Consider the following 23659-nt stretch of genomic DNA (forward strand, 5'->3'; position numbering starts at 1 on the left):
TTTTTAGAACTGAAGAAATAAAATCTCAAAACTAAACTTGTTCACAAAACTTTCAACAGAGAGTTACCAATGGAACATAAGGCCTCCATCCTTTAGAGATTTGCAGTTGGTCTAAGGTCCTTAGTAATGTCTCCCATGCTAGGGCAGAAAAAGTTCTGACTCCTAAGGCATGAACCAAGTCACCTGACCTCTCTGGAGATTTCACCATGATTAGTGACCAAACCAGGAGGGAATCCTAGAATTCTGAGCCAGCTCCTGCCTGCCAACCTCCCACCCCTTCTTTACATTGCAAAATTTAAAGAAAACTTACCTGTAATGATAAGCTTTGTTCCGGGACCAAATACCTTGATTTTTTTGCCCAACTCTTGCCCACCACCTGAGAAGCCTTTATAAGAATCTCCCTTTGTGTTTGTCTTAAAATTGTGCCAACATTTTTTTCAATATTTACATAAATACATAAAAATTGGCCCTGCTGACGTTAAGTCAAGACAAAGGTCAAACAAAATCACACTGGATCTGAATGTAATCAGGAATTTAAGAACTGACTTCACCCTGCCCTGGGCACTTTGGGTTATGTACATTCTCTCCTTGTATCCCATACATTAGAGAGTCTGATTTTACCTTTTCTCATGATTTTGCCTGAATCTTCTAAATCTTCCCTAAAAAGTTTTCTTATATACACTTTGTCTTAAGTGTAATTTAGAGTTAATATTTCCTTAATTTTCAAAGAGAGACAATAATAGGATTCTTATGTTTGACATTTAATAAATAGATATTCAATATGATTTATAGGTATTTTGGGATTCATATGTATGGAGGGATGGGTATCTAGATTGATTCTAAAATAACTTCTTTTTGGCCAGGCACAGTGGCTCATCCCTGTAATCCTAGCACTTTGGGAGGCTGAGGCAGGCAGATCACTTGAGCTCAGGAGTTGAAAACCAGCCTGGCCAACATAGTGAAACCCCATCTCTACTAAAAATACAAAAAAAAAAAAAAAAAAAAAAACATTAGTTGGGCATAGTGGCAGGAGCCTGTAATCCTAGCTACTCAGGAGGCCGAAGCAGAAGAATCTCTTGAACCTGGGAAGCGGAGGTTGCAGTGAGCAGAGATGATGCCACTGCATTCCAGCTGGGCGACAGAGTGAGACTCCATCTCAAAAAATAAAAAATAAAAATAAAGAAAGTAACTTCTTTTTAGAATCCAGTTCTCACTGATAGAATACCAGATGCGTTGTTAGAAAATATGAATTCTTAATGATGATTCATTGCTGAAAGACTGCTACTTTTGACTTGAAAATATCTATACAGTTTCATTGAATTTAATCGTGTGCTACGCAACAGAGAATCTGAGGCAGCTCTGAGTTATGTGACTTAGCACTGCAATATAGCATAGCTGCGATAGCTCCTACATCAGTTTCAACATATCTAGCAAATCTGATGCCAATACAGAAAGACAGCTGAGTGGAATGACGTCAAAATGACTCATTCTACAGAAATACCCTAAAAATTATATTTTGAGTATTTAATAAATGCATATCCCATATGACTTTTTGGAGGAGAGAGAGGTCATTTCAGTGCCATAATTAGAAGTAGAAGAATTGTATTAATACACAAATAGTAATACAAATTGGGAGTTGTTACTAGAAAAATAGTCAACTAAAGAGTCCATTCATAGGGTCAAGCTACAGAAGAGGAAATATTCAAAGTATAAAAATATGACTTAATATTTCTAAATATCACATAAGGGTCCAGACCAGGCACTTTGGAGTAGACAAGCTTAGATAGATCCCAGACTTTGCCACAGTGACTAGTCATGTGACTTTAAGAAAGTAACTGATCTTCTGTAGGCCTCAGTTTCCTCATCTGTGAAATGGGACTAAGAGGATCTCCTGCATAGGTCTGATGAGGAAGGAGATAAAGCATTGAAACTATTTAGCATGGTGTCTGGCTCTCAATAAACTTTACTAATATTAATTTTCTCCTTAAAAGGACAATATTGGGTCATTTTATCAAATCCTCCCACCAAACGCAATACATAGATATTATAAGCAATAACTGCTACACAAATTAAGAAAGAAAATGAGCTCATGAACCCAAGACCTTCTGCTTCTCCGGCAGCCACAGGCCAAAGAACGTGGACAGGGCCCAACCAAGCCAGAATCTAGAATACTTATCTGCCAGACTGGCAGCTTTTGAGTGTTGAGACTGTGTCTTCTTTGCCCTTTTATCTCTAGCATCCAGAACAAAAACTGTTTTTGATAAATATTTGCTGAGAGGATGAATGAACAAATGAAGATGTAAAATGATGAAGACTCTTTTCATTGACCTTGGAGCTGACATGGCTGGTTGAACTTACAAATTCTATTAAACCGGGCCATTTCCAGGTGATATAACAAGAGTCCCAGGTGCATAAATTTTGACTGACTTCAGCCTCCCTCAAAGAAACTAGAACACTAATAAGTGGGATGTATTGACCTTCTATAGTAATTTACTATAAGAAGTAATTTTTTTCTATACTATTTCTCAGGATGAGATCAAAATCAATAACATGGGTTTGGCAGGCTAGCAGAAGAAGGGAGCACTATGTTATATCTCAAAATACAGAGAAGAAGTAATTAATAAAACTCCATTTTTATGTCTCTCACTTAAAAGACCAACAAAAGAGTAACTTGGACCAAGGACTTACACTAATGGTGTATAGACATGGGCCTCAAAACATTTTAATTTCTTGCCAGAGTCTATCTTTTGTGTGTGTGTGTGTGTGTGTGTGTGTGTGTGTGTGTATTCTTAAAGTAGAATTTTAATCCGCTTACAGACAGCGAAGGGAAGATATCATATACAAAATCGTTTTGTTTCCATATTCAGCTAACCTGCAAAATTGCTGTTCGTATACTGAGGCCAGGAATGTGACATATTCAGATAAGGTTGATCATTGTTTTCTAAAAATCATCTATCAGTTTTTCATTACTGGAATAAAAACAGAAAGAAAAGTTACTTACCAGGTGAAGTTACTATGAGCTTAGTCCCTTCAGCAAATATCTTGAACCAACCATTGGTATCACACTGGTCGAAGCTTCTACAAAAATCTCAGCCTTCTGATCCTCGGGACACCACTAGCAATCCAACAACTTTGAACTAGCAATTTCATCTTCTGGCTTTTTTGGAAGTCCTTGAATATAGGTTTTGTGACATGTGATAGTTTGTAATTTTTCCTCATAAATTGCCTGTTTTCTTCTAAGGCAGTAATTCTTGAAAAGCACCAACAGAAAAGGGAAATGGAAAAAAAAAAAAAGCGGGAAGAGAAAACAGCAGGTTTAATGGGTCAACCCACTGCTTTTCTAAATTACCAGGAAAAGTATTCAGAGAATTGTCTTTTTTTTTTTTTTTACAGGGGTTCAATTGTGTTGAAACTGCTTTGAGATTACATCAAAGGAAAAGCCCTTCTGTTCCCACAAACACCAGGGCCTCTCTGCTAGCAATTTGGGAAGATACTTCTGAAAGGAGGAAGCTCTTTAGTAACTGAAAATGCAAATGTGTCAACGCAGATATACTTGAGAAATTTGAACAAAGGTCTCCACTTTCAAAAAGCCACTTTTATCATTTGGCAACATGATGCTTTACCAAGGCAATGCCAAATGAAAAAATGTGTTCTGCAATGACTTATTATTTCTCCTGGAATAATAGAAGAAATTTGTAGAATTCTATCTCCCATGAAATAATACATTCTTTAATTATACTGAGGCATGACCAAAAAAAACAAATCCAGTTATCTAATATGTTGAAAAGTCTGCCATCTTAAGCCGGGGTCAGCTGTGTGATCTCCTGAGTACAGATGAGGTGTTCACTTGCAAGGGCTGAGGAGGACAAGCCTTGACAACCTCCATGTCCACTCCAGATCCACCCTGCTCCAGCCTAAGTCCCCTGAGTCCTCATTCAGGAAGATATGAATGAGGTCACAGAGGGCACCTGTCCATACACAGCAGCTCACAGCCCCCAATTCAATGGAGAGGACAATGGGGCTGGGTGAAAATTATGTTTGGAAAGGGTTTCTTCTTAATAGAAAATTCAAAATTATTATGTGGCGCTGTCAATGACCCTTTACACCTGTGATAGATGGAATGACGCCGGCTCAATCTCTTCTTGTCCTCTGGCCTTCCTTATTTCAGGACCATGAGGGGAAGCATCACAAGTCTTAGCAGCTGTCAATATTTCAAGAGCCATGAAGGATTTAACTAATAAAATGTGGAAAAGTAATGAATTCTAAAATCTTTTATTAAATTTACCAAAAAAATATGAGAATGATATGAAGAACACAGTGTTTAGTTTTCCTAAGGGCATAAAATAAAACCTAAATAAATGGAGAAACATACATTGATGAATAAAAAGCTTCTATCATAAAGAGGCCAATACATCCTAAATTCATCTATAAATTTCCAGCAATTCCAGTCAGAATTACTACGACATGTTGTTGTTGTTCTAGGGTGTGAGGTTTAATGTTGGGCTAGATAAGTTGATTTTAAATTCTATAGGGATGAATAAATATGATTGAAAAAGATTTTCTGAAAAATGGTACAGTGAATAGACATTTGGCATAGTAGATCTTAATTTTTATCACAAAGCTACTGAGATAACATGATAATGATGTAAGAATAATGAAACAGACAAATAAAACAGAAATTCTCCAGAAAATGTGTCAAATATGTGTGCATATTTAAAACACGCTGCAGCATTTTTAAATTGAAAGGAAATGATGGATTGTTTGGAAACGGTCATTAGGAAAATAATTACCTTAGAAAATAAAAATACCACTCTACCTCATCCCAGATAACACAGGGTCCAAATAGATTAAAATTAAAATTACAAAGCAACACGTGGCCAGAAGGAACATATTGGAGATTTATTGTATCCATTGAGTAAAGGGGCATGGGATGGAAATGGGGTAGGAGAAACTTAACACATTAATTTTTAAAAAGTAAGCATGTGGAAAATTTTCTATTTTTATAGTATTTTCAAATAAATGTTTTTGAAAGAATAGACAATGAGGACTTGCTACAAAATTTAGAGAGGAAAGTGACATGATCACATTTCCACTTGAGAAAGTTAAATGTGCAAGCAGAAAGGAAGGGGCGCTCCCCAGGACAGCAATTTGGGTGAAGCAGATGGTTTTATAGGTGGTCGCCATAAGCCAATAAGAGGCAACCAGGACCTGAATTGTTGCAGTGATGGTGGAGATGGACAGAGTGGCTGGCGCAATAAACATTAACAAGTTTACTCGAGATTTTAAAAGATTCTTATGAAATAAATTATTATCTCAGGAAGTTGGGAATGAAGAAAAAGACACTTTAAAATTGGAAAACCCAGGTTCAGATTCCAGTTCTTCCACTCCTGGCGATGTGCCCTTGGGCACATACACTTCTCAGAGCCTGGGTTTCCTCATCTTTTAAATGGAGAGAATTAGACCTATTTCCCAGGACTTTTGTACGATATTTATAATCGAGCATGGGACACAGTAGGGGCTAAAAACTGATTAATTTTCTCTTATCATTTATGTAATAATTCAGACAGAGAGACTTCACTTCATAAGGTAGAATGGAAAGATCTTATTTCTGTGTCTTTTTATCTGAAAATAATAAGTTATTGTTACTTCGTACTGTCAATTACCCTTTGCACCTGTCATAGATGGGATGATGCCCATTCAATCCCTCTTTGTCCTCTGCTTTTCCTTATTCCAGGACCATGTGGGGAAGTATCAGAAGTCTTAGAAGCTGTCTACATTTCAACAGCCATGAAAGATTTAAGTAATACAATGTAAAAAGTAAGTAATGAATTATAACATATTTTATTAAGTTTACAAAAAAAAGAACTATGTGAAGACCATGATGTTCAGTTTTACTAAAGGCGTAAAATGAAACCCAAATGAATGTGTATAAAGATAAGCAGTTTTGCCTCTAACCCTATGTTTTGGAACACACACATCCTCCCCGCCACATTTGTCATGTCTTGAGTTAACAAACTGAGGCAACTTAAATCCTGCTTCCAAGAAGATGGGTTATGAATGAACAAATATATAAATAACAAGTAAGTCAAGTGAGGTAAAGCACAAGTTGATACTGCATTGCTTGAAGTTTTGCATCACTTTTTCAAGTCTGATGATAATAATTTTCATAGAGAACAGCTTCAACCAAATTTGTTAGACCATCAGAAGATACGAAAATATATCTCACATTTCATCTCAGGGTTTGGTTGCCAACATGAACCAAAATAATAATTTGCACATTTTTTTCACATTGGTTTATCTTCCAGAAATTGTAACGGATCTTAATTAAATCAGGTACAGCAGTAAGTTAAGACACTTCTGAGACAGACCACCCTCTGAAGCAAAATAAACACATTATCTGACACGTACAAGAGATAAAAAAATCACATACTGACAATCTGTGGACCGCTAACTTTCATAAATTAGCATAATTTGATTTCACATATGTCATCACTTAGATAATATCAGATATGTTACAATATAGTCCAATGGATCTTCACTTGTTTCTAAAAATACCAGGGCAGTGTTTGGGAGAGGCCGGGTCACTGCACTTTCAATCAGATTCTCCCTTTTAGCAATTGTGCCACCTGTCTTCATTCTTAACCTGAAGATTTAGTCTTTTAGGGTTTCTTTTGCACTTGGGGTACTTAACATGCCACTATGCATATTGTAGATTTATAGATACTTTTCAACTGATACTGCTCCCACAGGCAAACATGCCTGGTGAAACACTTGTTTCTTTTTGGCAAACAAGAAATGTTTGCATAAAAGACTCGTGTCTGGAAGAATGTCTTGAGAAATTAATATTCTACTCTAAGCCCCAAATCTCCTTTTCACTTACCTTCCCCCTGCTCCAGGATGACAATCCATGGGCCTGTGCTTTCTGATAGTGAAAGAGAAGAAAACTCATAAATATAGTGTCTACCATGAGTCAGGCACTAACTATGCATTTATCTCTTTCTGCTTTACCCTATAAATGGTTATTACCATTAAAAGTCATGTGAGGAAACAGAATTAGGGAGTTCAAACTGAGCCAGAATTTCATTTCAAGTTTTCCAGATCCCAAACCCTGTTAATCAATTACTTCACAGTTGGAGAGATATGTGTGGAAGGAACGCAGTTCCCAGGTATAGTCCAGGTCTGTATAATATAGAGAATCTGTATCTCAAATGGCCATATAGAGGATGCTGGGTATTGCTTTCTAGGAATCACAGAACATATTAAACGAAATAAAAAGCAGATGAAATGGTTGATTTGCATATCCTAAAAAGCATTGAGTAGTCAGTGCCAACACCTAGCAAAATAATCTGTGAGGAGCGGGGCTAGTTGAATCTGAATATCAAATTATATCTCACAATTTACTTTCTTTTTATTTGTCTTTCAGTGACACCAGGAGATTATACATCCATGGGGCCATTTGGGCCATGCACTTCAGAATGACAATCATTGCCGTCATGGCTGGCCTATTGCCCTGCACATGTCAGGGGGAACACAAAGAGTTTCTAAACCTGCAGTAAGTTAGAGAGAAGACTGGGTGTTCCCTGCATTGGGTCTGTAGTGTTTCGGTCGGGGGCTCTGTTGAGACAGCCTACTCCAGTCTCAGATTGGACCACACAGGGTTGGGCCTGGTTTGTGGGTGTCTTTCTGGCAGGTGAAACCATAGCTTCAAGAGCTCCTGTAACCTCCCTTCAGATCTCATATCACAGGAAACTCAGTAATAGTTGGGTCTCTGCACTCTTCTCTCATTACTAGGAGAAACAAAAAACACAGAAGTCAACAAAGCACTATCTGCTTGAGAAAACACCCTTGCCATTCCATCAGATGATACAATATACTGTTGCCATTTACTGCAATAGGAAAGTCTGGGGAGGAAAATAATACATGCTTGGAGATTGGGGGAAGGGAGTGGAATTGGAATCAATAATTTTTTTGGCACTTGTCAGACATCCAAAAAGAGAGGTACTGAGCTAAATGTAATGGTATAGATACGGTTGCTACTATTGTTCTTGCTATTTTCTAGGTGTGGCTGGTAAGGCCTTGGACATGAACAAGTCCTAGGTCACTCTAAGAAGGCAGAAAGCAGGCCAGGACTACCAAATTTGAACCAAGTGTGTGGCCAGCCAGTTGGGATTGGTTCCAGGTTTCAGAGTGAAGAGTAGGAAATTCCAGCCTTGGTTCAGCAGGTCCTTCTATTATAAGAATTTACTAATCTAGTCAGAAAAAAAAGCTAATCTCTATGTCCCACATGCCCATATGTGTAATGGGCATACCAGGGAAACTGCTCTGATTAGTAAGGGATTTCAGAACAGTTAGGAAACTGTAGAAACAAAGGGCAGTAAATAGCTATGGGAAGACAACATGGGTAGATGGAGTGTGAAGTCCATCCCTGCTGACATTTGTCCCCTTCTGAGCAGTGTGGTAGTCACGTTTGGCCTATATCAGACTTGACTATGGCTGAGGGGTACCACTGAGGAAGACGACGCATAGTTGTCACAGTTCCCTTTTGAAAGAAATGTGATTTTGCTGAAAGAAGTTCAACACAGACCACGAGAGAGGCAGGAAGAGGCACTGGACTGAGAATCTGAAATGCAAGAATGTGGCCCTACCTCGGTGGTTAAATTAGCTTGAGACAAGTCACTTGCTGTCTCTGTGCCCCCAGCTTCCTCATTTGAAGTGGGGACATTGGGCTAAATATGTTCCAAGGGCCCTCCCTGTTCAAACAGCCTGTGAACCAATGAACAAGAGCATTAAGGAGTCTGTTGTGGTTGCAGGAGTATGAAAGCAGTCAGGGGGTGGTCATAGGAAGATTTTCTTATAGGTCCCTTCTGACTCTGTGACATTATGAGATCCCAGCAGGCACAGTAGTAAGTGGCTTCATCCGACTTGGCAACATTGTTAATGATCAGGTAAAAGACACCATCATGTTTATCATCTGCCTCCAAGCGGGGATTGGGCCTGTCTTGCTTGTAATTTTTGGCCGAGCCATAAAGGATTCGTCTCAGGGGCTCCCCTCTTGTTGTTGATACCAGTGCACAATGGTGTTCTCGAGGGGAACCCCAGACAGCTTGCACCTTTTGTGCACTGTTCTGTCTTGTCTGCCTGTGGAGGAGAGTTGATCCTGAGATATCCTCATTTTGGTGTCTCCATCTGAAAAGCAAGGAAGAGAAATGAGAGGCACTGAAAACAGTCAACTGTGGACACAAAGGACAAGAAAGGAGTGAAGTCAACCTAAAACCCAAGCCAAAGACAAGAAAAACCCATGAGGTTGACATTGCCAGTGGCTAGTCAGAGTAGATGCTACAAGGGAGCATAGATTAGGACTGAAGATGTAGTGGCAGCTGTTGCTCTGTGATAGGGAGGGAAAGGTTTGTTTTAGAACCAATGAAAGTCCTTCACAGGGAGATCTGTTGCAGTGGTATTTGTCATGTTCTGGTGTAAAGAAACTATCAAATCCAAGAAGATCTCATGAAAACATTTATGTTATAATAAGTCAATGTTAACATCCCCTTTGGAGTAATTCCCTCCTATTGTTTTGGAGTAAAGTGTTACTTTCTCCACTCCCGTTTTGGCCATATTTTGTCAGAGTTGTGGGTAGCTATGCATTATCATGAGTATTGGAGGAAAAGTATAAGCACTGTGTATAGTAACAAGTGATATTATAATTTCACAACCTCTTGCAGCACTATGTACATTTTATAGATTAGAAGTGTCCCCAAACTTCACAGTGTGATAAATATTAAAAATTCATGTAGTTATTGCTTTAGACACTATGACATTATACTCTATTGTGACTGAAGCAAAATTTTGGAGGAAAAAAATCTTTTTGGTTTATTACCCTCCACTCTTTTCCCATGCATAATTTTTAGTTTTTCAGAATTAAAGTTATAATTTACTGTTGTTTGGAGGACAATATTAGATGTTATTTTTATTTATTTACTTATTTAGAGACAGGGTCTAGCTCTGTCACCCAGGCTGGAATGCAGTGGCATCATCGTAGCTCACTTTAGCCTCGAATTCCTGGCCTCAAGAGATCCTCCCACATTGCCTTCCAAACAGCTAGGGCTACAAGTGACTACTTCCACATTCAGCTAATTTTTGTATGATTTTAGAGACAGGGTCTCACTATGTTGCCTGAACTGGTCTCAAACTCCTGGCCTCAAGTGATCCTTCCACCCTGGCCTCCAGTCCTCACACCTGGGATTACAGGTGTGAGCCACCGCACCTGGCTTGTTTTTACGTTTCTAAGCATCGCTATTTTAGCTGAGATAGCTCAGCAATTTAGTCATAAGGGAAAGGACACAAAGGAAGTGATTTGTTGAGCACTATGTCAGAAGCTTTCATATATGGAGGCTCATTTAGACCTCAGCAACTCTATGAGGTGACTAATGTTAGCCCCACCCGAAGCTGGATAAACAGAATGAAAAGGCATTAAGAACTTTCCTAGATCACACTGTCAGTAAGTGGCCCAGCAGGAATTTGAAACTCAGGTCTATGTCACTCAAAAGGCCTTGTATTTTCCAGCACTCTTTCATTCATTCAAAGTCAATAAACCAGCCCAAAAGCCAGCCCAGGCTCCAGAGGGGTGAGGCCGGATGATAAAGTTTCTCACTGAAAGAAGCATCAGAGGTTGGGCCCTTGGGCTCCTGCTCAGACTTTGCTCAGGACACATGCACCAGAGAAAAGCACTCTGTGGCCAGCAGCCAGGTGCCTCTAGGAGGTAGAAAAGAAGAGGTGTGTGTTTGCACAGGTGCAGCGGGTGTGGGAGGTGTTTTTGTTCAGTTACAGTGGAGCATTTTGATAGAGTGTGTCCCAGCAGGCACAGTAATATATCCCTGCGTCCTCCTCAGCAACTCGGTGTATTCTCAGGCTGGAGGACAAGTCCCTTTGCCATTTCCTTGCTTCATATCTTTCCTCACTAACACCTTGTTCATGGACAACATTTTCATTTGAGGAGATATACAGAATTCGCTTTAGGGACCGGTCTGGCTTCTGGTGGTACCAGTGTATACATACATTCTTCTTAAAGGTACTGGATTTTATCTGGCATTCAAAAAATGCTGTATTTCCTTTTTTCTTCGTGACAGATGTTACAAGTTGTGTTATGAGATTTTCTCCGCTTGTATCTGAAAGAAAAACCAAAAATTTTGAAATTTTTCAATATGAAATGTTGATGTTGATTAAGATAGTATGTTTGTTCTCTATTAAGGGAAAGCTTGGGTGTGAAGTTTACATTTTCTTCCTGAAGAGCTCAAGGTAATGGTGGAATTTGTCACCTTAGCTTGAATGACCATGTGGCTTTGTTCCACCTGAAAATAGTGTGATTTAAATGTCCACGCTTAGGTTGATTCATATCTGCTATTGTGAATAGCGCTGCAATGAACACACACATGCATGTGTCTTTGTAACAGAATGATTTATATTCTTTTGGGTATATACCCAGTAATGGGATTGATGGGGATACCATGCAATACTATGCAGCCATAAAAAGAACAAAATCATGTCCTTTACAGGGACCTGGTTGGAACTGGAGGCCATTATCCTTAGCAAACTAACACAGGAGCAGGAAACCAAATATCACATGTTCTCACTTATAAATGGGAGCTGAATGATGAGAGCACATGGACACATAGAGGGGAACAACACATACTGGGGCCTATCAGAGGGTGGAGGGTGGGAGGAGGGAGAGGATCAGGAAAAATAATGAATGGGTACCAGGTTTAGTACCTGGGTGACGAAATAATCTGTACAACAAACCCCATGACACAAGTTTACCTATATAACAAACCTGCACATGTACCCCTGAACTTAAAATAAAAGTAAAAATTAAAAATAAATAAATGTCCACATTTTCTGTGCCTCCCTTCCAATGAGCGAGATGTCCCTTGGGTAAAGCAACTCATGCATCCACAGAGAGGCCACCAGGATGCCCGGCAGCAGAAGGAGCATTCTGCAAGTTCTTGTCCAGAGAGGCGGCTGAATACAGGGTATTCTAATCACAGAGAAAATCTGAGGTCTGAGGTGGCAAGAGGAAGTGCGCTCTGCACACACAGCTAAGACGCACAGACTGCAGGGGAAGGGACCTATGCTACTTTACTCAAACGTCCTGTGAAACTGGTTTTCTAACTCAGTGTAGCAACGGATTTCTCATTGCTGTGTGATTTTTACTATCTGAAGATGTTTGTGTAAAGAACCATTTTCTTGCTAAAAGATAAACATTCTTTATTGGTCTAAAACAGAGAGGGAGAGAGAGAGAAACCCTAAAGTCTGCCTTTGAGGTGCCTCAGGGGCCAGTGTCCTAACACGGTTGCTCCTCACTGCACATCATCACCTAGATCCACTTAGCTGCGGATCCAGGCTAAGGGAAGAGCTAATTTAAGTATGACCCGGCTCTATCCTGTAGACAGCCCAGCCACAGCAAACTGATTTCAGATTCTCTTACTTTTGAATGTTACCATTAAATGTGAACCTTACAGAGGCTGTGTCCTTGAAGTATACTTTTAAAACAAAACATTTTTAATACGTTCTGAAAACAAGGGCCGTTGTTATTTCCTATAATAAGACAAGTGTAGATTCAGTAAGGGTCAGAAAGAAATGCAGAGAAAACAGTCACTTTTTGTCCCCACCAACCAGAGACAACTACTATTAACAGTTTGGTGTATTCCCTTACAGGCTAATATCTGCTCATCTTTTTCATTTGCTTCACATAGATATAAGATGTGTGCTCGATTTTAAGCTCTGTCTTTATACCTTAAGGTAACACCAGGAATATTTTTCTGCTCTGTGGTTACTTTCTTATCACGTTCTGACACTTAGCAAGATTCCCTGGTTCACTACCACACTAACCATCAGATCACATAGGGGTCTGCAGATTTTATTTATTTTACATGGCCAGTCCCATGAATTACAGGAACAGAAAAACAAGAAATTATTATTTAATTGATCTCTTAGGTTTTGAACTTCTATGAGGTTCCTGTTGCTCATTTAGTATCTAGTTAATGAAAGTAACTTAATTATCTGCCTTCCTTTTCTTAACATCACTTCCTCACTCTTCTACTAGTCTTCCTGTGTCTCCCAAACAAACTAGCTGTCCTCAAAGCCTGAGGCTCACTTCCTGGGGGAACTCAAACTAAGACCGGTTGGCTGTGTCCCTTTCAATACAGATACCCTCCCGGTTGTTATAACAGTTCCATGTCCCTCCAGACTTAAGAGTAGCAAGGACTTTTGTGTTGCAATAGCCCATTTGTGTAGTTACAACAGAGACTATGTTGTCCACCAACGTAGAATATATTTACTATTGGGTCCTTTGCAAAAATAGTTTGCCAACTCCTGTTTTAGAGCAATTAAGGTTTAAAGGACTATGTTTTACCTTCATTTATTTTATTTCCAGTTCTTATCATTTCCTTGTGTGAATTCAAGTTTTTGACCCATATCATTTTTTTTTTTGCCTGAATAACTTCTAACATTTCTTGTGAAGTGCATCTGCTGGCAATGAATTCTCTCAGTTTTTATTTTGTTTGAAGCTGTCTTTATGCCAAGTGACAGTTTTTTCATTTAACACTTTGTAGATTTCACTCCAATGTCTTCTTGCTTGAGTGGTTTCAGATGGAAAATCTGCTTTTTTCCCTCTAGCTACCTTCAAGAGTTTCTCTTTATTTTTGGTTTTCAACAGTTTAAATCTAATATGTCTAGGTATTTTGTTCTGTTTTTAATATTTATCCTGGTTGGTGTTTTCTTAGCTTTTTTGTTCTGTGGTTTGGTATCTATCACTACATTTGGAATACTCTCAGCCATTATTTTTTCAAATATTTGTTCTGCTCTTTGTCTCTTTTGTTTCAGGGATTCTAGTTACAAATATGTTTGAAAATATGATATTGTCCACAGTTCTGTTCTTCCATGAAGATATGCTTTCTCTCCTGTTCTTTCTTTCTCATCTCCTTGCATTGCAGTTTGGGTCATATCTAGTGGCCTATCTTTATGTTAACCAAATCTTTCCTTATCTCCATAGGGTCTACTGGTGAGCCCTTCAAAGGCATTCTTGATTTCTTTTACTGTGTTTTTTTTTATGTCTTGCATTTTCATTTGAATTTTTTTATGTAATTGCTGTCTCTTTGCTGAAATTCTCTGTCTGACCTTGCATGTTGTCTACCTTTTCCATTAGAGCCTTTAACATACTCATCAGTTATTTTAAACTCCCTGCCTGACAGCTCAAACATCTGAGTCATATCAGAGTCTGATGCGTATGATTGCTTTGTGGCTTCAAGACTGTGTTCCTTCTTGTTTTGGGGTAAGGTACTTAGATTTTTTTATTGAAAGGGGAAGATGTTGTATAACACAGTAGATACTGAGATAACTATATTTGATGCTTAAAAATGCCTACATTGGCCAGGCACGCTGGTTCATACCTGAATCCCAGCACTTTGGGAGGCCAAGGTGGGCAGATCACGAGGTCAAGAGATTGAGACCATCCTGGCCAATATGGTGAAAACCCCGTCTCTACTAAAAATACAAAGATTAGCCAGGCATGGTGACGCATGCCTATAGTCCCAGCTACTCGGGAGGCTGAGGCAGGAAAATCACTCGAACCCGGGAGGCAGAGGTTGCAGTGAGCTGAGATCAGCTACTGCACTCTAGCCTGGGTGACAGAGCAAGACTCCGCCTCAAAAAAAAAAAAAAAAGAAAAAAGAAAAAAGAAAATAGAAAAAAAAAAATGCCTACATCTTTCTTTCTGCCAGACCTTTAGTGTGGGAGTTTGTGTTAATCTAGTTAGGAGTTAGACTGGGTTAGAAGTTTGTTGTTGCTACTAAGTTGTCTGGATTGGAGTTTGTTCTTCATAGGACATCAGAGACTTTAGATTTCTCTAATCATCCCTTGTTCTTGGCTTTGAGCCATCCCTTTGTTCTGCTCCCCAGAGACAGTCTGTCTTTTGAAGCTCTCTTCACTGCATTCTACTGTTGCTTTTGCTCAAGGTAGTATGGTGGTGAGGTGAGGAAGGGAGACATTCTCTGCTATTTTCATTCAGCTTCTGTCTTAAACAGGCAGGGTCAAACCGGGACTTGAGAATGTAACTTCACAACTGTTGCTGCTCTTATTCCAGAGGTGGCACATTTCCAGTCATAGGAGGCACCCACCAGTGTCCTTGGGCTATGATTTTGACACCCACCCTTCCACACATTAAAACTCATTACTCTGTGGAGATAGGGATAAAGTATTGGGCAGAGTTGATGGTGGCTTCCTTTTCCCTCCCTCAACTAAAATGAAATTCCATCGAAACCTTCTCTTGCAGATTAAGTCCTTCTTCTACAGTGGAGAGGAGGCGGGGTAGGTCTGGGTGAATTTAGACAGTGGCTACTGTTCCCCTTCTACAGCCAGTACCAAAAAGGGGAGCTTTCTCTGGATTCTCCATGCTCTTCCCTGCAGGAGCCTGCATAGGGTTCCTGGAGAAAAAGTCTAAAAGATGGTGGGAAATTCCCTAAATTTTTGGCCCCCAGGGGCTCACACTCTCCCACTAGTCTGCATTCAGCCTTTATAATTTCACTAAAATGTCTAGTTTAATTTCCTATCAGTTTTCTTTCTAGCCGTAGAGACCACATATTAGATGCTATTTTTACCTCCTCTCTCAGAGTCAGGACACAGCGTGGTTACGAGGACAGACGCTGAAGCCAGAACCCCAGCCCCTCCCCACCCCAGTTAAGAACTCTGACCACAAAGTAAATCACATCGCTCTACCTCTGTTTCCTCCCCCGTAAGATGAGAATCACGACAGACCAATGTGAAAAGATGTCCCAAGGATGAGATGAGTTACATGTAAAGGATTTAGAGCAGTGCCCAAGAGGGAGCAGAGTACCCTGAATAAACGGCTGCTGCAATCACAGGCAGAAGCCGGGAAGAGGATCCATCCTGGTGGGTATCCACCTTGTCGGTGGATCATCTAATGCCCCCTCCCTTCCCTAGGAGGATCTGAGACCTGTGCAAAGGAAGTGTGCTGGCTGGACTGTAGGAGGATCCCTCAGAGTGGAATGAGCCTGAGGAGAGGGCAGGAGCTTCATTTCACACTCACCCCCAACATGAGTGGAGCAAATGAATGCTAACTTCTTCAAGGTCACAGGACACAGCTGAGGAAACATGGGCATTTGGGGTTTAAGAAGGTATTTTATCTTTCAAATTATTTCATATTAAAGTGGAAAAAAATGAAGATGACATTGTGAAAGTATTGCAATGGTTATATAAGATGTGTAAGATACCCAGCACGTTTCCTGCCACTCAGTGATTCCCTCTTTGAGTCTGGATCATATAAACTTTCAGGTAATCCCTGGACCTTGAGCACAGAGTACACTGATTTCTGTATGTCCTAATGTGTGAACATAATCAAGTTTCCAGAGGTTGAGGGGGAAGTCCTGGGAGGTGCAGTCCAACCCTGACAACCCTGCTAAGCCTATGCTCCTGTTGGAAGGGGGCTGGTACACACAGACCTAAAGAGGGATTCTGTGCGGGTGTCCTGACATCTCTCATCTGTGATTCCAGCAAGCACATAACTATCTCCATTTCCTTTTTCCTGAGAATTTATCTTGTAGGTCAAAACAGATCTAGGAACATCATTTTCAGCTACAGCCCCTAAGTGAATTGAGCGGGTCATGTTGTTGAGGAAAATGCATCAAGTTATGTTTCAGCCAGTATAAGCGGCTAGATACCACCCCAGATAGTATTTGGGCTTTTAATATTTTTCTCTGGAAATTAATATTTCAGGTTGCTCCAATTTCTTCTATCCAAAACAAGCTGTAAGCCAAGAAGAGAAATCCGTATGAAGACCTGAGGTATAAAGATGCACAATTAAATAATTTGTTTGCTCTCTCCTCAAGAGTCAAAATGATGGGGAACCCGTATGAGTCCAGAGAGAGGAAAAGATGATGCTTCCAGCAACAACATCCTGCTGTGTCCCAAGGAGAAGGCAGGGAAGTGTGTGCTTGATGCCCAGTGGGCTCAATAATCACAGCAGTAAATGACCTCATCTTCCTGTTTGTGAAATTTACTTTCAAGGTTGAAGTGGAAGGATGAGCATCATTGTAAGCCACAACACCTAATGGACCCTGAGCAGGTGCGATTGTCAACACACATCCAATGCCGACTTAGGTTTCAGCTGACACCAGTATTTGACTTCATTTTTAGTCTTGGCTGGATATTTTACAAGGTATAAAAGCATCCTTATCTTTTGCCCTGGGTATTTTAAATTTGTGCCAACTTTAACTCCCTGAGAATAACTGTAAGCAAAGAAAATTAATTCTCATGAACACCTGATATGTAAAGATGAAGTGATAAAGAATTTCTTCACCTGATATACCAAGTGAAATGACTGAGGAGCAAACCCCAAGGTGAATCCCTACATGCTCCTGGTGCTGACATGCTCTGGTCTGCCAGGCTGTGTTCCCAAGAAGCAGCAGGAAAGTGAGGATGCCTGTGCCTAGAATGTTTAGTGTGCAGCAGGGGTAGCTTAGTCTGAGCAGGTGTCAGGGAAAGAAGTAGTGGGTCACAGTGATTCCCTGACAGCCCTCTCTGTAGAGTGCAGCGTTGTCAGATCTGAAATGGCTGGCCCTCTAAATACTCCAGTGCCCAGGAGATCTGGCAATATGGTGATGGTTAGAGGAGAGCTCTTCTTATGAAGGGTGAGGTGTGGGTGAGTGGTGACAGTGGCAATTAACTTCATTTTCTCTCCCCTTCCCTGTTCCCTCCTATTTCGCTTTTCAGTAGCCCTAGTGATATGAGGATATGTGATATGTGGATATGAGGATATAGTGATATGCCTTTTGTACTCAAAGCAAAAATTACTCTTCCTGTGGGTTGAGTGTGGATCTAAAACTCAAGGTTATAAAAGACCTGTATTTCTCAACATACAAAATACTGAAAATTTGTGCTGATTTTATAACAAATTTTATAAATGAAAATAAAAGTACATATACATGGACAGTTGAGTACTTTTTTTAATTAATTGGGAGGATGCCATCTATTTCAGCCCCAGAGAGGCCAAATATCAGCTCAATATTGCTCTCCAGAAATTAGAGAGGACACTAGACAGAACCATCCTATGGAAATGGGATTGGCTTGCACTTGTACCAGACTGTGAAGCTTATATCTTGAACACTTTGGCCCTTAGACTCCCACTCACCACACCATAGTATGTAGGAGGGACCTTCTGAAAAGAACTTCTGACTCAGTAGGCCTGGGCTGAGGCTTGACTGACCGGATTTACAAGAAGCTCCCAAGTGAAGCCAATGCTGCTGGTTCACAAATCAAACTTTGAGTACCAAGGACTTAGACTATTAGTCTAAATAATTTTATTTTCTAATATGCAATAATAACTCATATGATCAATGTAGTGCTTCAATTTGTTGAGCATTAGGCATGCCCCAAGCACTTGCAAGAACTTTATTTGTATTATTTAAGTTACTTTTCTCAACAGTTGATTAGAGTAATCATTATTATGTTCTCCATTTTACAATTAGGAAAATGAATCAAATATATGCTAACTAATTTATCTAAAGTCACACAGCTAATATGGGGAGGGTGGATGTGTAACAAAGGGTCATTAAAGAAAAATTGAGAAATTGGGAAACACTAAATATGAATAAATGTCACTCATGAGTATATCACTCTAGGACAGTGACTGAAAATCATTTTCTGTAAAGACCCAATTAGTAAATATTTTGGGCTTTGTGGGTCTCTGTTATAGCTACAGTCATCTCTCAGAATCTTCAGGGGATTCGTTCCAGGATCCCCGACAGATACCAAAATCCATGTATGCTCAAGTCCCTGATATAAAATGGCATAGTACCTGCATATAACAAATGCACATCCTCCTCTACACTTCAAATCATCTCTAATTATGTATAATACCTAATACAATGTAAATACTATGTATGTAGTTGCTATATTATATTGTTTTTATTTGTATTATTTTTATTGCTGTATTGTAATTTTTTATTATTTTTTTCAAATATTTTTGATCCACAGTTGGTTGAATTCGCAGATATTTAATGCACAGATAGTGAAGACTGACTGAATGTACTCTACCATTCAAGTGCAAAAGCAGCTAGCGAAAGCAGCCATAAACAATATATAAATAAATAGGCATGGTTGTATTTCAATAAAACTTTATTTACAAAACTGGAGACTGCTGGTCATAGACATAGTTTGCTGACCTTCTGTTCAATAGTAATCAGTATTAACATGAAGGTTGGTATCTTTGTTTTGTTTTTTTCTGAGAGCTATAGCATAGTGATATGATTAAGTGGAAAAACATAAAAATAATTTTAAGTGTGCCATATATAGTTATAATTTATGTTGTTATATAAACAGTTTCATTATTAAATGCATAAATCAATAAAATATTGAAGCCATTATGGCATACATCTTTAAAAGCAGTAGCAGCTTTTTGTTACAATGTGTAAAATCTGTGCAAGTACCAAGAAGATGTTAAAATCACCCATCCTTTCAGAGACACCCACTCTTTAAACTTTGGAGAATTTTTTTCCTTTTGCTCATTCTTCAATATATACATGTATGTACATGAGAGCTTACTATTTAAATCAGTTCTGTGTTCAATATCCTCCTGCTAAATACATGGTGAATATTTTCAATTTTACTTATAGTTCTTCAAAAACACTGCTTAATTGCTACATAGTATTTCATTACTTCACATTCACACAGATACGGTGTCTCTTTCCTTCCTCTTCCTCACTCTAGTGTGTCTCTAAGTTTTCTTCCCCATAAATCTCCCAGGAGTCTCTTAAAAAGTCTAAGTGACTGCATCTTCTAAGACCTGACCTTGTGTGGCCACTACAGTCACTCTACACTGCTCTTTTGAGGATTAAATAAAATAATCCATGTAAAATACTTAACACTGACATTGTGAAAAGCTGAATTCCATCTTTTCATTCACCTATTTCTTGAAAAGTTCATGTTCTCAGGCTCTGTATTTCCTTAACAATCTTCTTCCCTTTGCTTTTATGTATGCATCAGGTGAGAGGTGAGGTCTGTTGAGACTCACTCAGGCGCTCAGGTCATTCTCCCTGTGGACCACCATGGTCAGGAATCATGGTGGACAGGATGCGGGACTCCAGATTCTGAGTCTGCACCTGGAAAGGGGCTGACCTGCCATGGAGGCTCCTGGTATTCCCTCACTGGGCTTTCAATAGCATTTCTCCTCTTATCCTATCAGGATGGTACAAGCTCAGAAGGGAGAATGGAGAAAAAATACGTTGCAATTACTTCAAGGACTGTAAGTAGACTGCATGCATGGCAGTATGCTGTCAGATATGCATAGTACTAAAGGTATCAATAGGAGAAAATTTTTGAAACTAAGGATTTTTCATCATTAATTTCTTTGTTGTTTGAAAGTTTCAAAGAAGTGAGAGAGGACTTTTACAGTTTTACAGTTTATATTTTGTTTCATTATTTTTTGAAAGTTCCCAACCACCCAATGATTAATCATGGAATAAACATAAAATAATTGTCAATCATTATTCCTTATTTATTAATTTCTGAGGGGTATTATGGTTATTTCCTTTACAGATGCAGGAAGCATGTATTATCTTTCTTCTTAACTATCTAATCCTATTTTACTCAGGATTTTTAGTTTTCTTTGCAGAACCCTGAAAGACAAGATCTCCAAAGCATAGCCCCCATCCTGAGATCCCCCACTGTGCCTAGGAGCTGGGTTCCAATGCACAGTGCTTGTTTTGTCCCAGCCCTGAGTGTGAAGTGAGCTGCATGCTCTTCCTCTAGGACACAGGATTTATACTTTCATCTCTCATATACCCCAAACAGGTGATTGTTTACTTACAGATCTACTTACTTGTCCCTAGATTTCTTCAGGATGGCCTCAGGTGCGAATAAAAAGCACACAATTACTATGTTTGACAGATCACTCTAACTTTGAAAACCTCCAATGCTCATGAACCAAATGGGAAAATAATGATAACAGCAGGGAATATCTATGTAAAATATTTACTGCTTCCTACTTTCATTCTGAACCATTCAGTTACTAGAAATCTGTACGTAGTGAATTACTAGACAGATGAATTTTGCTCTAAGCCACCCACTCTGTATTTTCAGAGTTCCCAGATATCCTAATGTTGTAGGAAATAGTGTCAAAATGTCCCTAATTTGGATCCTAATTGCTGACAGTGATATGGGATCGGGGGAGGGAAGTGCTGGGAAAGGAAGGGCGTGGTCCCTGTCGAGAGCCCCACCCCCAGGCCTGTGCCCAGGGACCTAGGTGAGGACAGGCACTCCTGCCTCCACGCCCAAATGTTGCATTTCCCAAGACCACCCTGGCCCGCCACGCCTCCATCCTGTGCCTATAAAACCCCTGAGACCCTAGCGGGCACACACACAAGTGGCTGGACATCGAGAGGAACACCAATGTTGAAAAGCACACCTACAGAGACTGGCAGGCTGCAGGCCATCGACTGGCAGAACATAGCAGAGTTTGGCCGGGGTGGTTGGAGGAAAGCCTGGCCGCTGAGCAGTCAACTCCAGGGGAAAACCACCTTTCCACTCCATCTCCCTTCTGGCTCCCCCATCTGCTAAGAGCAACTTCCACTCAATAAAACCTTGCACTCGGCCAGGCGCGGTGGCTCACGCCTGTAATCCCAGCACTTTGGGAGGCCGAGGTGGGCAGATCACGAGGTCAGGAGTTTGAGACAATCCTGGCTAACACGGCGAAACCCCGTCTCTACTAAAAATACAAAAAATTAGCCAGGCGTGGTGGGGGGCGCCTGTAGTCCCAGCTACTCGGGAGACTGCGCAGGAGAATGGCGTGAACCCGGGAGGCGGAGCTTGCAGTGAGCCGAGATTGCGCCACTGCACTCCAGCTCGGGCGACAAAGCGAGACTCCGTCTCAAAACAAAAACAGAAAACTTGCACTCGTTCTCCAAGCCCACATGTTATCCAATTTTTTCAGTGCACCAAGGCAAGAAACCCGGGGATACAGAAAGCCCTCCGTCCTTGCAATAAGGCAGGGGGTCTAACTGAGCTGGCTAAAGCAAGTCACCTATGGACAGCCAAACTGAAAGAGCACCCTGTAACACAGGCCCACCGGGGCCTCAGGAGTTATAAGCATTCACTCCTAGACACTGCTGTGTGGTCGGAGTCCCACAACCTGCACGTGTGCATGCTCCCCCTAGAGGTTTGAGGAGCGGGCCACCAAGAAGGGAGCCACATCCTCATCGCACGCCCTGAGAGGGGACAAGAAAACTTTTCCCGTTTCGACACCGTGAATCACCAATGTGATTCTGCACACCAAGGGAGCAGAACCTAAGATGTCTTCCTGCAACGTTCCAGAAGAGCTGCAGGGAGGGCAGGCTCTGGCCGGGCACCCAGCTGAGCAACCCGCTGTGGTTGCCCACATGGAGAAGGATGTGGACGGGCACAGACTCGGAGATAGTTTCTGTGTAGGTTATCTTGACAACTCTAACACTGTGGTGCCTAATCCAGCAGGCACAGCGGTACACCACCTCATCTTCTTTCTCTAAGAAATTTATTTTCAAAGTGGAAGTGGAAGTGTGAGCACTTCTACTTACCTCAAGTTTCTTAGTCTTCCCACCTGAGCAATCTTGAGCAGAGATTGTCAAGAAGACATGTAATAAATATTCTAAGCCTTGGTTTGGTTTCTGCCAGTACCAGTGTATGATTTTACTGCTAAAGCCTTGGATGGATGCCTTCCAAGATATGTGGGCACTCTTATTTGCTGGTCTGGAAATAGATATTTCAGGTTGCTCCAACTGCCCAAGTGCAATTGCAAGTGAAGAGAAATTCCCATAAGCCAATGATACGTGAAGAGGTAATAATACAGAATGACTTCAATCTCTTCTGTAGACTGAAATGATTAGGGGGCAACTCACAAACCCAGAGGGAGAAGCTGTTATCTTAACAGCTACTACCAGTGGCATGCTTTCTGCCAGTCTGGTTCCCCAGGGAGAAGGTAACCCTGTTCACTGGAGGTCTCAAGTCAGTGGCAGAAGGCGGGGCTGTTGTGGTCTCTCAGAAGTAGTAGATGAGGTGGTTCCTTAGGGTTCTTCATGAGCTGCTACAGTTATGAGCAGTTCCAGGGTTTCCTGCATCCCATGAGTGCTGGGCAGATCGGGTAAGTGGGTTAACTACCTGGAAAGAAATACCTCGTATGAATGTGTACCTCTAGGGGTGGGGCAGGGATGTTCTCTTGCCCACTCTCCCATTCCCCAGCAGTACCATACTGCAGAAATATGGCTTTGAAAATGTGAAGATAAACCTGCAGTGTTCTGTCCCAATGACTATCTTTCTGTAATTTGCTGTTAATTCAGAACTGCAGTAAGAAACTCGACAAGCATCTAATATCCATTTACAACTTGCTACTTGTCTAGATGTTTTCTTATATTATTTTACTTGATCCTCTCAACAGTCCTGTGCAGTAAGTTTTATGATCATCTCCATGTGTCAAATGAGGACAATGGCAAACAGAGTTCAAGTGACTCATTCAAAAACACAGAGCTGGTAAACATAAGAACTCAGGTGAGTAGCAGTCATCCATTAAGGAAAATCTGAGTAAAATGAGATATAAAAATTGACAACAAAAGGCACCCATCATTTA

General features: G+C 40.5%; 1 protein-coding gene across 3 annotated transcripts in view; it reads right to left on the minus strand.

Annotated features, from left to right (window-relative positions):
- LOC747736 (T cell receptor gamma constant 1) overlaps positions 1 to 23659 on the minus strand; it is a 63902-nt gene that overhangs the window by 13682 nt on the left and 26561 nt on the right. Inside the window, exon 3 of one of the 3 annotated variants that reach the window (XM_016957290.4) lies at positions 311 to 364. The exons of 1 other annotated variant lie outside the window; for it this stretch is intronic. In XM_016957290.4, the coding sequence (XP_016812779.2) occupies positions 311 to 364 (54 nt within the window). Of the gene's footprint in view, positions 1 to 310; positions 365 to 3001; positions 3946 to 23659 lie in introns of those variants that run through there. One more of the 3 variants, XM_063815335.1, reaches the window with a different exon arrangement.

This window comes from Pan troglodytes, chromosome 6, assembly GCF_028858775.2.
Source record: "Pan troglodytes isolate AG18354 chromosome 6, NHGRI_mPanTro3-v2.0_pri, whole genome shotgun sequence".
In the NCBI taxonomy this organism is placed as follows: Eukaryota; Metazoa; Chordata; class Mammalia; order Primates; family Hominidae; genus Pan; species Pan troglodytes.